Source organism: Trifolium pratense, linkage group LG3, assembly GCF_020283565.1.
Source record: "Trifolium pratense cultivar HEN17-A07 linkage group LG3, ARS_RC_1.1, whole genome shotgun sequence".
Lineage (NCBI taxonomy): Eukaryota > Viridiplantae > Streptophyta > Magnoliopsida > Fabales > Fabaceae > Trifolium > Trifolium pratense.
The window spans coordinates 47,875,028-47,889,564 of NC_060061.1; the positions used below are offsets into that span (position 1 = coordinate 47,875,028).

The 14,537-nt window shown below is 30.2% G+C and overlaps 2 protein-coding genes across 3 annotated transcripts; one reads left to right on the forward strand and one right to left on the reverse strand.

Moving 5' to 3' along the window:
- Nucleotides 1-106: 106 nt before the first annotated feature.
- Nucleotides 107-6,905, forward strand: LOC123917269 (TLC domain-containing protein 4-B-like). 2 transcript variants are annotated; one of them, XM_045968942.1, is made up of 10 exons: nt 127-384; nt 514-593; nt 1,941-2,146; nt 2,253-2,341; nt 2,428-2,566; nt 3,825-3,899; nt 4,054-4,175; nt 4,254-4,329; nt 4,418-4,477; nt 6,478-6,905. In XM_045968942.1, exons 3-10 carry the CDS (start codon nt 2,012-2,014, stop codon nt 6,604-6,606), a joined length of 825 nt encoding a protein of 274 aa, XP_045824898.1. In that variant the 5' UTR covers nt 127-384; nt 514-593; nt 1,941-2,011; the 3' UTR covers nt 6,607-6,905. The 2 variants fall into 2 exon arrangements, with proteins under 2 accessions (XP_045824897.1, XP_045824898.1); XM_045968941.1 differs by lacking the exon at nt 514-593 and having other exon boundaries at nt 107-384.
- Nucleotides 6,906-8,063: 1,158 nt separating this feature from the next.
- Nucleotides 8,064-14,139, reverse strand: LOC123917270 (myb family transcription factor MPH1-like). Its single transcript, XM_045968943.1, has 5 exons — nt 13,880-14,139; nt 13,306-13,382; nt 10,405-10,505; nt 9,706-9,793; nt 8,064-8,388 (listed from the first exon to the last, which is right to left on the reverse strand). The coding sequence occupies exons 1-5, from the start codon at nt 14,010-14,012 to the stop codon at nt 8,149-8,151; spliced, it is 639 nt and encodes a 212-aa protein (XP_045824899.1). The 5' UTR covers nt 14,013-14,139; the 3' UTR covers nt 8,064-8,148.
- Between the last annotated feature and the right edge of the window lie 398 nt (nt 14,140-14,537).

Below are 14,537 nucleotides of genomic sequence, written 5' to 3' on the forward strand. Positions count from 1 at the left end.
TATTTTTTTTGACAAAGTAAATTAGTAGTATATAATATATATTGTCAAACAAATAAAAGTAAATTAGTAATTGTAACCAAAAAAAAAAAAAAAGTAAATTAGTAATATATTATTTTATCACTTGAAAAAGAAAAAGAAGACGGGAAAGAAAATTAGCGGTTGGCACATTACAGTTACGTAACAAAATTATGTCTTTGGAATATATCTGAATCCAACAATTTTTTCATGATCTTCATCTTTCTAGGGTTTTCTCAAATTCTTCCAAATCAATCAATGCAATTTTGAAATTCATCTCAAAACGACGCAGTATTCGATCGCCACTCTTCGGTTGTTTGAATCCAACGCAAACTCGCGTAATCCCAGATCACATTTTCGTTTTACTGGGTATGATGTTTTTCTCATTACTCTTAACGGAGGTATTTCACATATTTTTAAGTGTTTAATTACAAAATGAAAAAAAAAAGTTTTTTTTTTTATTATTGAAATTTGTGAAATGATCTTTTTTGTGAGAAGGGGAATGAATTTGTTGGTGTGGTGATTTGGGGTCAATTGGAAGCTTTTGATGGTTTTATTATAATTCATTCATGAATCATGTAAGTGCTATTAGTTGCAGCAAAGGTTTATGAAATTTTTAATAATGTCTCAAATTTTGTTTATTGGAATATTTAGATTAAATGGTTATATTTTCATGTACCAAAAATGTTATTCTATTTTCTTTGTCTTATTTTAATCGAATCATAGGCTTAGGTGGAGTAGAATTGATTATAGAAAAGATGGTGGAAACTAGGCTTTAGTGGATTGGGCACGTAGAGAGAATACCTGGAGACTCTGTAGTAAGGAGAGTAGATGTAGTCATATAACTAGAGGCAGAGGAACACCTAGAGAAACTATTAAGAAAGATCTAGCGATTAATGAGTTGGATAGAAATGTAGTATACGATACTCCCTCTGGTTTCGAATATAAGCTAAAAACCACTTTCTAGATTCATTGACTAATTATTGAATCTTGTTTATATTAATCTGGTCTATAATATAGACCAGATTCATTTATTATTCAATGAATCTAAAAAGTTGTTTTTTTGCTTATATTTAAAACCGGAGGAAGTAGAACATTATGGCTTCGTTTGATCCATGTAGCTGACCCCACTTAGAAGGATAAAGCTTTATGGTTTCTGTTGTTGTTGAATCGAACCATAAACGATGTTGGTGTTTTTTAATTGAATCGTTAATAAATGAAGATGATGATTATGTTTTTTTGTCAAATATTTATTTATTTACTTATATTTACTTATGTATTTATTATCTTTCCTTCAATGTAGATATGTTATTTTGAAAGGGACTGAATTAATGATTATCTTTTGTTTTATTTTAGTTTACTTGAATAATCAGCTTTGAGTACTAGTTAATGATACTCTGGACTAACCTGATTTTGTGAGCATAGTTATTTAGAATTGTAACCGATAGGCTTGATTTTAATAGTTAACTATAAGTATTATCATCCATAATAATTAATAAGTGTAACCGTTTATCACTGTTTCGATACTGAAGCTTATTAGAATTTCCCCTTTATCTCCTAGGCTCTTAGGATGAGTGATTCTTTGTCTCAGTGATATTTATGATTTTACGTTGCTTCTGTTGGTTGGCGTATCTGTGATATTGCTCATTTGCTGAGCTGCTACATTTGAAAATTGGAACACTAGTTTTGCAAGATCAAGGAGAAATTATGTTATGAAATTTTTGTTTTAAATGCTATTACATGGGAAGTTCTTATGTGTTTATGGTTGGTTTAAGATAAGTCATAAGATTGTTTTCATGAGCTTGGGCGGTTCCTCTCTCAGAATTGCATTGTAAAGTAGATATATACATAGAGAGATGCTAGAAAGCTCTTTGCTAGTAATGTTATTTTTTAATATCACTTCTTCAAAATGTATTTGTTAATAGGTGACTTTAGGTGTAAAGCTAAATAAAACAGAGTATGTAAGAGATTTCTCAACCAAGGGGATAGTGCTGCAATGTTGGAATCTAAAGAAATGATATCGTTCAAATCTTACCAGGATCAAGCTAATATGTTCGTGAAAGATTATATACTAGCAGATTCTTTGATTCCATATACTTCTGTTATAGGTGGCATTTTAGCTTGCAAACTGGTAATTTATGTTTTAGTACGCTGTCATTCTATTTTCTTAATGTATGATACATGGCAGATGTTATTTTTATTTCGCTATTTTACATATTGTGTCACTTATTTTTCAGATCTATGATCTAACTCAGCTTATTGGCACTAATTACTTTAAGACCTATAACAGTTTCTCAAAAATCCAACGTATTGAGTGGAATAACCGGTAACTGCATGTTTCTATTATGTGTAATATATCTTTCCTTTGTTTCTCATGATATAAGATATTTATGGGCTCTATAATTTGTGCAGAGCTATATCAACTATTCATTCAATTTTCATAACAGCCATGTCATTATACTTGGTGTTTTGCTCAGATTTATTTTCTGACGACCAGTCTACTGATCCTATTACTGTTCGAAGCTCTTCATTGTCAACATTTGCACTAGGGGTAAGAATGGGGTCATTTTTTTTCCTTTCTGAGTTCCTTCCATTACTGATATGGTATCCGATATAAACCTATGGGTGGCCTATATTTTCCCTATGTTATATCATACACTGGTACTTATCCAAACACGGAAACACCAGTTCCAGAGCTCGTGATAGTAAAATCTGCATTCAGAAATTATATATATTCGGATATTATGAATCATAATTTTTGTTCGGTTTATTGTATGTGCAATTATTGCAGTCAAATGTTTGGTTTTTGGTCATGGGTTTCTAGGTTACAAAATTAGTCAAGTGAAAACTAGATCTACTAATAAGGTATAGTTCTGTTTCATCTCTTGCAAAAATGAAATTTAACTAGTGATGTTTATGTCAAATATAGATTGTGAGTGTAAAGATAAGTCTGCATTGCGTATAAACCTGACATGCGAAAAACAAGGTATCTTGTAGTTATGTCAATCTGAACTCAAGGTAATTTTTGAAAATTGAGTTCGTTGAGTGCTGAAATGAGGTGATAGAGTTTATTTGTGTGAGCCTTGTATATAATTTGAACCACCTGGATTACCATTTGGTTTTTCTGCTTGAGATTTAAAACTAACATAGTCATTCAATAAACTAATTATCTTGAAGAGCTACTAGGCAGGATATCTGATACAATTAAGAAAGTATGTCTGTTGCATTATTGAAGCAAGGATCTGGCACAGTTTTTGTAAATATTTTCAGAATCTTTTTCAGCAAAAAACTGGTTATGTAAAACTAGTTATATAAGACATATGTATAATGGTGGCAGGGACCTGTGTTTGATTCCTGAGGTTTTTATTTATTTTTGGGATCGGGAATTGCAACGATAGATCAATATTATCAATTCTCATGTGACGGGGGTCGAGACATCCAAAGTATAAGAAATTATATAAGAATCTTGTTGACTTGTATGAACATAGTATGCAATTGTGAATCCTCTAGTAATATTTTCTATTTGGCATTTAAAGGATATGGTCAAAGAATGTTTTCCAAGCTTACAGAACTATTTTCATTGTTGTTACTTTGGTGATCCTTTGTTGCTGTGATGTACATGTTATAGTTTATGGCTGGGATTTAATGGAACTTAATAATTCACATTCTTCCTACTTTTTCCTTGTATTGATTCAGATCATTTTTGAATCATTTTGATGACTTATCTACATATCATTTTGTGACCTGCTGCATTTTCTTTATCTGGTGAAGATGTCTTTATATCTTATGTTTGATATTTATCTCGGCAGGTTTCTGTTGGTTACTTCATTGCTGATATAGCGATGATATTTTGGTACTTTCCTTCTCTTGGTGGATATGAGTATGTAAGGATTATATCTTCTCAACTTGCATAGTTTAAGCCAACTGTCCTATGTAGTTGAATGTTTTTTCAATTTCAAGACATTTCACTTTATAGGAACCCAGCTGGAGATGATTAATGTCGGGATTTAACTTGACTTCATATTAACATTGGTTCAGGTGGTTCATCATCTGCTTTCTTTAGTAGCAGTAGCATATTCAATGTTGAGTGGGGAAGGGCAGCTTTACACATACATGGTCCTGATCTCTGAGACAACTACTCCAGGAATCAATTTGAGATGGTAATCTTGCTCTTATTATACTTGAATTTTAATATTTCAATGTATTTCTTTGTTTATGTTTTTGTTGTTTTTGTGAAGGTATCTCGATGTTGCCGGTATGAAAAGGTCCAAAGCTTATCTCATCAATGGGGTCGTAATATTCCTTGCTTGGATGGTGGGGTTAAACCTCATTATGTTGAATGTATATAATTCTCATTATGCGCCTATTGGACTTGTTGCTTACCGAAATTGTCTATTTGCAGGTTGCCAGAATACTTTTGTTCGTTTACATGTTTTACCATGTCTACTTGCATTTTGATCAGGTAATTACTATAAAGACACTGAACTTGAAAATTATCTGGTTTGTGGTGCTTTATAGGTTGCAGATCTTGACTTCAACTTTTGGCATTTTAAATTTTAGAATATACCTGTGTATTTTAATTTAAAATTTCAAGTAGGATATACAAGAGCACCAGAAAGTAAAGTTTTTGGGAGGATTTCAAATGGTTATTTCAAGAAGTGCCATTAGGAAAAAAGAATTTCCTAAAACTATTGTTAATCTGGATAGCAGCGCGGAATGGCCAACCTTGATAGCATGTTGTGGGATGACCTTTATTTGAATTTTTTGTTGGTGATTAATTCTATAAACACGTAGTTACTATAAAATGCAAAGCATTAAAAGGATACCTCATACCGGAGTGTGCATGAGAGATATAGTGTATACTGTATATATAGGAAGGAAATGCAGGGGTATAAACTATCCTAGATTTTACTTCAGTTTTTTATTTTGCAGTTTTTTATTTTTAACAAGGAAATCAGATAAAGCTTTATATTGCAATGTTTATACCTAGAGAGTTTGACAACCCAACACTGGTTCTTGGCTATGTATTAGTGACTTCAGAGGAGTAAATAGAAATGGTAAAAATATAGGTTTAAGGAATTAAATGGTGGCACTGGCAATTGAAGGATTAAAAACAAAAGTTTTTTGAGAGAAGGGTTTTGGTGGGATGCTTCTCTAGTTCTATGAGATTCAAAGAAGTGCTAGCGACAAGAGACAATTAATGAATCAATAGGGTTTGAAACAAAGGGTTAAGGTTCTAGGTGGTGTGATTCAAACATGCATCATAAGGTCAGACACAAGTGTTATAAAACACAGTCCTTATGTAAAACTTCTTAAAATTAGAATTTATACAATGTTGTTAAACAAAATAGTAAAAAGATATGTTTTCAAAAAAAAAAAAAATAGTAATAAGATAGTGAATGGAGCGATAGTTAGAGAAGGTCATAAGTTTTACCAATCCTTAAGCACCAAAGCTAGGGAGTGAAGAATTTACAAGCTTGCTAAAGGCAGATATTAGAAAAACAAGAGACTTGAATAAATTGTAATGTGTCACAAAACATCATGTTTAGCAAAAGTCTAAGAGATACATTCATGAGCTTTTCAATGAGAAAAGTGACAACATTGTGCTTTATCGCTGTTGTCATGGCAGTGATCAGGGAAAGGGATGAAACCATGAACTCGTGAGAGGCTAAGCTCACAACTTAAACTTCTAAGATTATTTGGTTTAAGAACATGATGTAGTAGACGAGTACTCTGTTTCAATCTATAAGAACAATGGTGATATACAAAACACAAATTGGATGGGATTAAGATCATGACTCATATGATGAAGCTATAGGAGGATGAGCGGATGACTGAGGGAAGATTAAAACAAGAAATCCATATTACAGGAAAATAGTGTAGATTAATGCCTAGAATGTCAATATATGAAAATTGATGGAGAGATATCAGATAAATAAAAAAGATTTATGCACGGTTAAGTTTATATGTAAATGTGTGTGATAGAGTTCCCATAGATGATAGATGTATTGTGGAAGGCTCTAGAAGAGAGAGAAACTCGTGTTGTTATATTCTAATAATCACAGATGTGTATAACGTTGTCACAACTCAAATCCAGTGTGAGAATACAAAGTAGATGTAAGTGGTATGTCTTTGTATATAATTTATGATAAAACATTTTATCGTCTTTTGATCCACATGATTTATCCTATCTATTAGAATTATTTTTTTTTTACAAATAGTAGAATAATGTTTTAGTTGTTGTATTGTATCTGCATACTATCTTGGATGATAACTGGTCTAGATTATGGATCTATTTGTTTCATATAAGATCATTCTCTGAACATCCATCTCATTATCAGTGGTTGAGGCGAAAAGATCAATGTTTACTATGTTAGTGTATTGTGCCTATAGACATGTAAATATACCACCATACCTGCTTAACAACTAAGGATCGCATTATATTCTTCAATCATTCAACAGGTTGAGAAGATGCACATCGTTGGACAGATACTGGTAATAGTTGTGCCAATTGTACTATCTGTTATGAACTTGGTTTGGTTTGCAAAGATTGTTAGAGGATTGAGGAAGACACTGGCAAAGAGGCAATGATAATCTGCTTAGAAATGCTTACTACAGAAACATGTATAGGTTTCCCTGTTTATATATGTCACCTTGTCTGAACTGCACTGAAAGATGTAACAGTATCCAATTATAGTTTTATATATAGTTTGGATCCCGAAACCTAATCTGTTTTTGGTGTTAATGTAGATATATAAATGCTTCACAAGTTTTCAACTTTATACCAAATGTCTTATAATTTTAGTTTTATTTAGTATCTCACATTGTAAACCAGTAATGGTTGGATCTATAATCCTACGAACGTGCAAAACCAGGCTTTAAATTCCGACGCTCATATTTAGTGTTTAAGAACTCATCGGATTTTATAGGAAGCGTAAAAAAGGGATCTATTTATTTTAGATTTAAAATAAATAATTCACCTTCGAGTACAAGTGATTAATACCAACTATAGTGAACAAATCAAGTCCTTCCTGCATGAACATATTGGTGATGAAGCAGGGAAAAAGAGGTTTCCTTTGGGCAATTTAGCACATTTTTCAATCGCTCAAGGAAGCAAAAATCAAACTCTCGTCCCTCACATTATGCATTGCAGCAGTGCTAACCACTCTCCTTTAGTTCATGTTCTTTTGAATCAGTTTGTGTCACCCACCTTGTTAATGGTTTGAGTTTGAGCACTGAGGCCATAAGGTGAAGGAAATAAGAAGACAAAATTTCTCAGTGTGGAACTCCTTGTCTTTCATGAAGTCTTCAAACTTCAACTGAGCTCGTGCTGCCTGCTCATGTTTCTTCGTATTGGTGGAGTTGCGTGACTGGTACTTCTTCAACTGATTCAGTTTCATCATCAAAATTTGAATCAAAGGAAGAAGTTGAAATTTGTTGAACGATATCCTCTATGTGCCATTACCGAAATCAGGATTTTTGTGGTTTTGTTTGTGAAAATGTGAAGGAAAATAAGGATTAAAAATGGTGTTTTGTGAAGTGGTTGCAGCTACAATTTCAAGGAAATGGAACAAAGGTGAAGATGTGAGCTTTAGGTTTTTATTGTGGTGTAATTTCACTGAACATCAATCATAGTCCTACTTGCAGAATAGATGTAAGGGAAAATCTAGCATGCCTTTGTCTCAATACAACTCTTACTGCTTAGTCACTTGCATCACACATCAATTCGACGACGGGGTTTTCTCAATTTGGTGCAACTACTATGACAAGAGTTGTCAATGTTATGAGAGCTTTCATCAAACTCAAATGTTACTTCATACAATAATTGAATTATCTGTGGATATATGTTAGCTTCATGCTTATGAAAAAATGTATCTGTCGATACATATACGTATGGATATTTTTGTCATTCCAATATGAACCCATAGAGAAGAAGAAGAAGAAGAGAAGAGAAGAGAGAAGAACAAATGAGGTTAGAGTTCTAGTAGAATATAGAAGTCTAAACAATACAAGTCAAATAGAAATATATAAATACTAAGTGCAAAAGACTAAACTACCATTAATACAACATACCTAATAATATTAAGTATTAATACATGCAAATTGGAAAATTTTATATATACATAAATATATTCAAATTGATAGGTCTAAGTTTATATAATCGCTCCCATTAGATTTTTTAGAACTGGAGTCAACAAAGGAATTATCTATTGAATTTGGTGAAGAAAAATGTATGCCTTGATCATTATGTACCACTGGCACTGGGATTAACAGAGAACTGAAAGGGAATGGGAGATTTAGATATTTTGTAGTCCTACTATTCCCTTCTTCATTTGACATATCACTAAGAAAGCATGCACTTGACTCTGGCTCCTGCAATATAAGGCAGAATAATAAATATGGGTCGTGCTAAACGATATATGTTCCTGGGTAATGGTTAAAGAAACAAAATTAGAAATAAAAGTAAGAGTCGTAAGTAGAAATGATTTTTTTAAAAAACATTTCAAGAATTGAATGCACTATTTTCAAGATTATATTATCAATTTTGTTTTCTTAATCATTGTCTCACGGAACCGTTTAACATTTTTCAATAAATAAATATTTTAATGGTGAGTGTGATTGGACATATCTAGTATTTGTGAGGTGTAAAACTATTGTACAATGTCAATATATGCAAATTAATTTAAATAAAGTTGTTGTACAAAAATAAATAAATTAAAGTTCCCTTTATATAGATTTTACTGTAAGAAGATTATGAAAATTTCACAATATACAAAGTGACATTGGTTGTCCGATAAATACACCTAAAATGGTAAAAAGTTCTAAGGATATTTTATATGTTAGAAAACAGGGCTAATCTATGGTTCACAGGTGGTCCATCGTGGACAAGTGATCTACTGAATATGAATTTTACGAAATTCATTGTTGGATTGAAAGTTTATATCATATAGATCATCCATAAATTTTTTAAAATTTTTTAAAAATCATTTGATATGTTATTGAGACCCATCAAGATTTACGTTATTTAATAAACCGTTAATTTTGATGTGTCTCAATAACATATCAACTGATTTTTAGTTTTTCGAAATTTTTCTATGGATGATCTATATGATATAAACTTTCAATCCAATGGTGGATTTTGTAAAATTCGTATCCGTTATAATGTTATTTGTAACTGGTCCACCATGGACCACTTGATGAAGTGATCCATATTAGAATTTACCTAGAAAACAGATTTAAAAATGGTTTTCCGCACTTAAGGTGTATGAATTTTGCAGCTAGATTTTTTAGACAGAAAAAAAGCTATAGATTATAGAAAATGATTTTATGCTTGAATACTTACTTTGTTTTTAGGTGATTTTATACTTAAATATTCTTCAAAAGTTTGATGGTAAAAGTAGGAAAGAAATTAAAATAGGAAAAGTCATACTTTTATCATCAAACTAAATAGCATCAAACTTTCACGAAAATTAAAATAAATAGCATCAACCTTTTAGCATGATTTTTTATTTACTATAAATAACATTATAGAAAATAGGGTTTGATGTTCCCGTCAAGTTAACTCAGTTGATAGGGATATCGCATTATATATGTAGGAGTTGGGGTTCGAACGCCGGACACTCCACATATTTATATTTAAGGTGAAATTTCTAGCCGTCAAACTACTTGACAAAAAAAAGGGTTTGATACCTGATTTAGATCATAATGATCCATTTCACTTGTTTGTGAAAGTCCTTTGTTGAATAACGTCTGATGTTCTTGACTGATATTCCTCGATCTGAAGAAGTGCAATGAAATTTATGTGAAGGAAATTAATAATCATAATGTAATAAAAAAATAATCCCTCCGTCCCAAAATATAAGCAAAAAATGGTCATTAAAAGTCAATGTATTTAACCAAGTCATTGGACTCAGGTGGTTAATAAGCTTCACCAAAAATGACGGATTTTGGGAGAACTCGGGTTCGATTTCTGGGTGGAACAATTTCTTGGTCAGACTTTACTTACCTCGCGGCCGAACTCTGGACTACTAGGGCCCCTTTCCCCTAGGAACCAGAGGGTTATAAATCAAAAAATAAAATCAAAGTATTTGGTTCAAATCTTTAATCAAATACATCAAGTTTTTTGACTTATTTTTGGGACGGAGGGAATACGTTTATTTAGTATAAAAAATTGTTTATTTTATATGCAAGTAAAAAATGACCAATAATAAAAAATTGTTCTTAAGGTGATGGTCAGAGATTCAATTCTCAACTCCTGCGTAGAAAATAGCTTAAATGAAAAGGAAGAATTCACCTGATATGCAACACAAATTTCATGATAGAAATTAATCACTAATGAGAATTTGTTTACTATATATGCATCACAAAGAAGAGGTCTAAATTATGTACCTTTGGGGCGAATAAGTGGAACATGTTGAATGATTATTGAATTTTGCATTTTCTTCCAGTATTGGTGCAAGACTCCTCTGTCCCTTAACGTTTCTGTACATCTATAATAACAATCCAGAATATCTTTCTTAAGATATATATATATATATATATATATATATATATATATATATATATATATATATATATATATATATATATATATATATATATATTGATGGAAATATCAAATATTTTTTATATAATCTCCCTCTTTTATATAATCTACTGATCAAATATTTTTTATAGGCAATATTTTTTGTGTGTTAATAATATATAGGTATGGCTACGTTACTTGGTTTGTACACCATTCAAAAATGGTGTATAAAATGGTATAAATTAAGATGAACTTTCACCATTTTAAGTAAAAAATGAACTTTATAATAATAAAAAAATTGTTAAAATTATACTTCAGTAAATAATATGGTCCACCTTTGGACCGGATTTATATTAAACAACTCCCTAATTAATACCAAAAGAAAAATAAAAAAATAGACAATTACCTCAAAAAAGACCAAATCATATATTATATTTTTTACATTTAACATAAGCTTAAAACCATGACAAAGATTACATTTTAGATTTTTTGGGAAATGAAAAACAGATTTTTAGACTTTAATCAAATCCAGAAATATTAATATTAGTATATAGTATGTATTTTTTTTTTTGATCGACTTAATATTAGTATATATATATACTCCAGTTTATATTTTGTTGGGGTTGGTAATCACTAATCATATAGATTAGACTCATCCTTATAGTCACCTATATTTTATTTTTTTGGTTGATGGACGAAATGACAAAGTCATTGAAAACTCACACACATAAGTGGAGTGACCGGTATTCGAATCCCGATCCTGACATCCGAAATTAATAATTTCGACATTTCTGACAGTTAAGCTAAGATTTGTGGACTGTCACCTATATATTTTTTTACGCATTATTCTCACCTGTATATATGAATGTTTACCAATCATACATTATTATAAAGTTATAGGATAGGATTAGGCTATTAGCAAAGAGGGTAATTAACATATATTTTTGCCAAAAGAAGAATGCAAAACATGTACGTAATCATGGTGAAAACTAGCACATCCGAGAGAGAAAGTGTAGAACCGATTTTCAAACCGATATTAAAAGTATAAAAAGTGATTATCTTTCTTTAAAGCTTACACAAACAGCCGTGTGCTTTTATAGCATCTCAAAAAAGCAAGCTAGAACACGTTTGTTTTCATTGATCCAAACGAGATAAAAGGAATTATATTTCATGCATGTGTCTAAATTTTACTTTTTCTTTGAATCACATAATTACATATAATGCTCATGTACCTAACTTAGCTAATGCTAAATGCCTCATATAATTAACTATTTAATTTACATATATTGCGCATGCTCAAAATACATTTTAAATTAATTTGAAGTGTTAACAAAAATTATAGTATTTGTTTAATCTTTGGATGAGGAAGATGAATGAATACCTTGAAGAGCTAGGTGTGCTTTTAGTCATAGTTTTACAAAACCGCAATACAACTATACAAATGCATGTTATGGCTTAAGTTTATATAAGGTGAGAGTTTCATGAATTAATTAATTAAGTAAGTGCATAATTGAGTTTTTTTACTACTTAATCAATGCATAATTCATAACAACGAGCGCAAATACTGTTTAATGAGTTCCACAAAAATAATATTCGATCAGATTTTACTTATTTACTCGATATTGACTAGGACAGTAAGATTTTTTTTATGTCTACACAACGACAATGCATATTCCTATAATTGAAGTTGATAATATATATGTATATCTAATTCTTTGCAAGATGAAAGATTATAATTTTTTAAAATGTTTGAATTTATTCATTACTACATATATATAATTAAAATCGTTCAATTGATATATATATTATGATTATGATTTTGTTAACGGTATAAAATGTTTTAAAGGTGCATCCAAATCAAACTCTTAAAAAAAAGAGATATCATAGCATCATTTAAGAATTTCTTTACACACAATTTGAAAAAGCTTACTAACTAAAGTATCAACTTAGAGAAGTGGGGTTGATAATGGCATAATAGAGATGACTACTCTTAATGAAATTTTATCATCAAAAAATGAAAAGTAAAAGGAAGATATATAATCATCAACAGTGTGATATACATGGGAATTGTGAAAAGTCACAAATCATTGTTTCCACATATATATACTACTACTACTTACTTTTGTTTTTTGTTTCAGCGATTGTATGTATAGTTGCTAAAAAAATAACCTAAACCAGATTTTGTTTTTTCAGTTCCATGATTTCATTATCAAAAAGAAAGAAATATTTTTCCATGAGGGAACAAGACATAGTCAGAACCATATGGGCCGTCTAATCTTTATCGGATGGTTAAGAATAAGACATATCTGATTATTTTTATTTTTATGTTTTATAATTTAAAATACTGATCAAATCGAGATTCAATAGTCATGATTGTAGGTTTCTGCTAACTTTAGGAAAACCCGTTCCGAATAGAATAGGACTAAACTAGGAACATGGCGACGTACACGCTAGGAAAATTGTTATAATTTTTGAAATCTTGTGTCTTACTAAAAAGGGCAAAATGGATTATAATTAGACTTTAGTCAGTTGCAGATCGTTAAATTAAATTTGATAAATTTATCTCTAGTAATGATCGATCTGCAATTGGCTACGGAAAAGCCATTAGAAGAAGATCAAGGTCTTATTTTAACTTTTAAAAGAAAATAAGCAACAAAAATACAGCTCATTGATATTTAACTTAGATTCTGCTTAAGTATATTTAAATTAGGATTAATTGAAAGTTGATCAAATATGAGTGATGAACATGAACTATATATATGTACCTGAAGATGACTTTTAATGTGTGAGATTCTTAGTCCCTTCACTTGCATCATATTCAAAATGTGTTTTGGACTTGCTTCTGCAAAATGAGTTTGCAAAATTGTTAGCACTTGTTGAACCATAATGAAATAATTCTATCATTTAAATGTGATTTAGCATAAAATCTTTTGCTATAATAATGTTCATGTTATATATATTCTAATTCAAAAAATCAATATTGTAATAAAAACATTAAAACAACTTGGCCTGTTGTTGAGATCACACAAGAAGAATTAATATACTAAAATAAATTTTATGTAAAAACTGAAATTATATACCGAAAAAATAAATCTGATCACTAAATTTGGCGTCTCTACACATAGCAACAGAATTAAACGAATTTTACATTTCTCTATATCTCTAAATATATCCATCTTCAAACTATAAAAATTAAAGGAAAATCAATAAAAAAACATAGAACACAAGGATGCAAGATAACAAACATATATTAAAAAAAAAAATCTATTGAATGAGATCTAAAATTTTGTTAACCCTATAACATAACATGATCAAAATTAAATGATGGAAAAAACTTACTATGTTTTCCACCAAGACCTTCAACAGTTTGAACAAAGTATTCATGGAGTTCAGGTGTCCATCTCAAGCGTGGTTGTTCTGATTTGTGATACTTTCTTACACCACTTCTCTTTGAATTATTATTATTCTTCATTTTCTCAAACTTTCACTTTTTTGATGTATGAGATATATATGCAGCAGCAGCTAGAGAAGCTTATGGAAAACCATATATATATAAGATAAGATTTTAGACTAATACAAATGTAGCAGCAATCATAGAATGTTTTATATGGTCAATGACTTTTTATTTCAGAAAACTCATTTATATATTATTGTTGAAAAAATTAAACTATACTTTTTGCTCAAAAAGAAAAACTATACTTTTCATATATTCTTATATGTATTTTTTTGTCTTATTCTTTTATTTCTTTTTTTTTCAAAGAATTCTCTCTCTGTTGGGTTTGAACATTCCATGTATTTCCACGTGCTAATTAAAATATGAACCATTATATTCCACACACAATATATATCAATCTCATCTTTATTTATTTTTAACATAAAATATTTTAATTTATTGCTTATGTTATGCCTCACAACTCTTGTTTTCCTTCTGAAATCTAATATCTATCTCATTACCAACTTCTATTATTTTAAAATATATTTAATCCTTTTAAAATGT

What these genes read in the sequence shown, in the direction of transcription:
- LOC123917269 (XM_045968941.1), top strand. Translation starts at nt 2,012, where the DNA reads ATGTTGGAATCTAAAGAAATGATATCGTTCAAATCTTACCAGGATCAA. An exon ending in CTCTTGGTGGATATGAGTAT is followed by an intron (nt 3,900 to 4,053) that starts GTAAGGATTATA and finishes ACATTGGTTCAG; the next exon opens with GTGGTTCATCATCTGCTTTC. An exon ending in TCTACTTGCATTTTGATCAG is followed by an intron (nt 4,478 to 6,477) that starts GTAATTACTATA and finishes ATCATTCAACAG; the next exon opens with GTTGAGAAGATGCACATCGT.
- LOC123917270 (XM_045968943.1), bottom strand. Translation starts at nt 14,012, where the DNA reads ATGAAGAATAATAATAATTCAAAGAGAAGTGGTGTAAGAAAGTATCAC. An exon ending in AGGTCTTGGTGGAAAACATA is followed by an intron (nt 13,383 to 13,879) that starts GTAAGTTTTTTC and finishes CTCATTTTGCAG; the next exon opens with AAGCAAGTCCAAAACACATT. An exon ending in ACATTAAAAGTCATCTTCAG is followed by an intron (nt 10,506 to 13,305) that starts GTACATATATAT and finishes TTGTTATTATAG; the next exon opens with ATGTACAGAAACGTTAAGGG.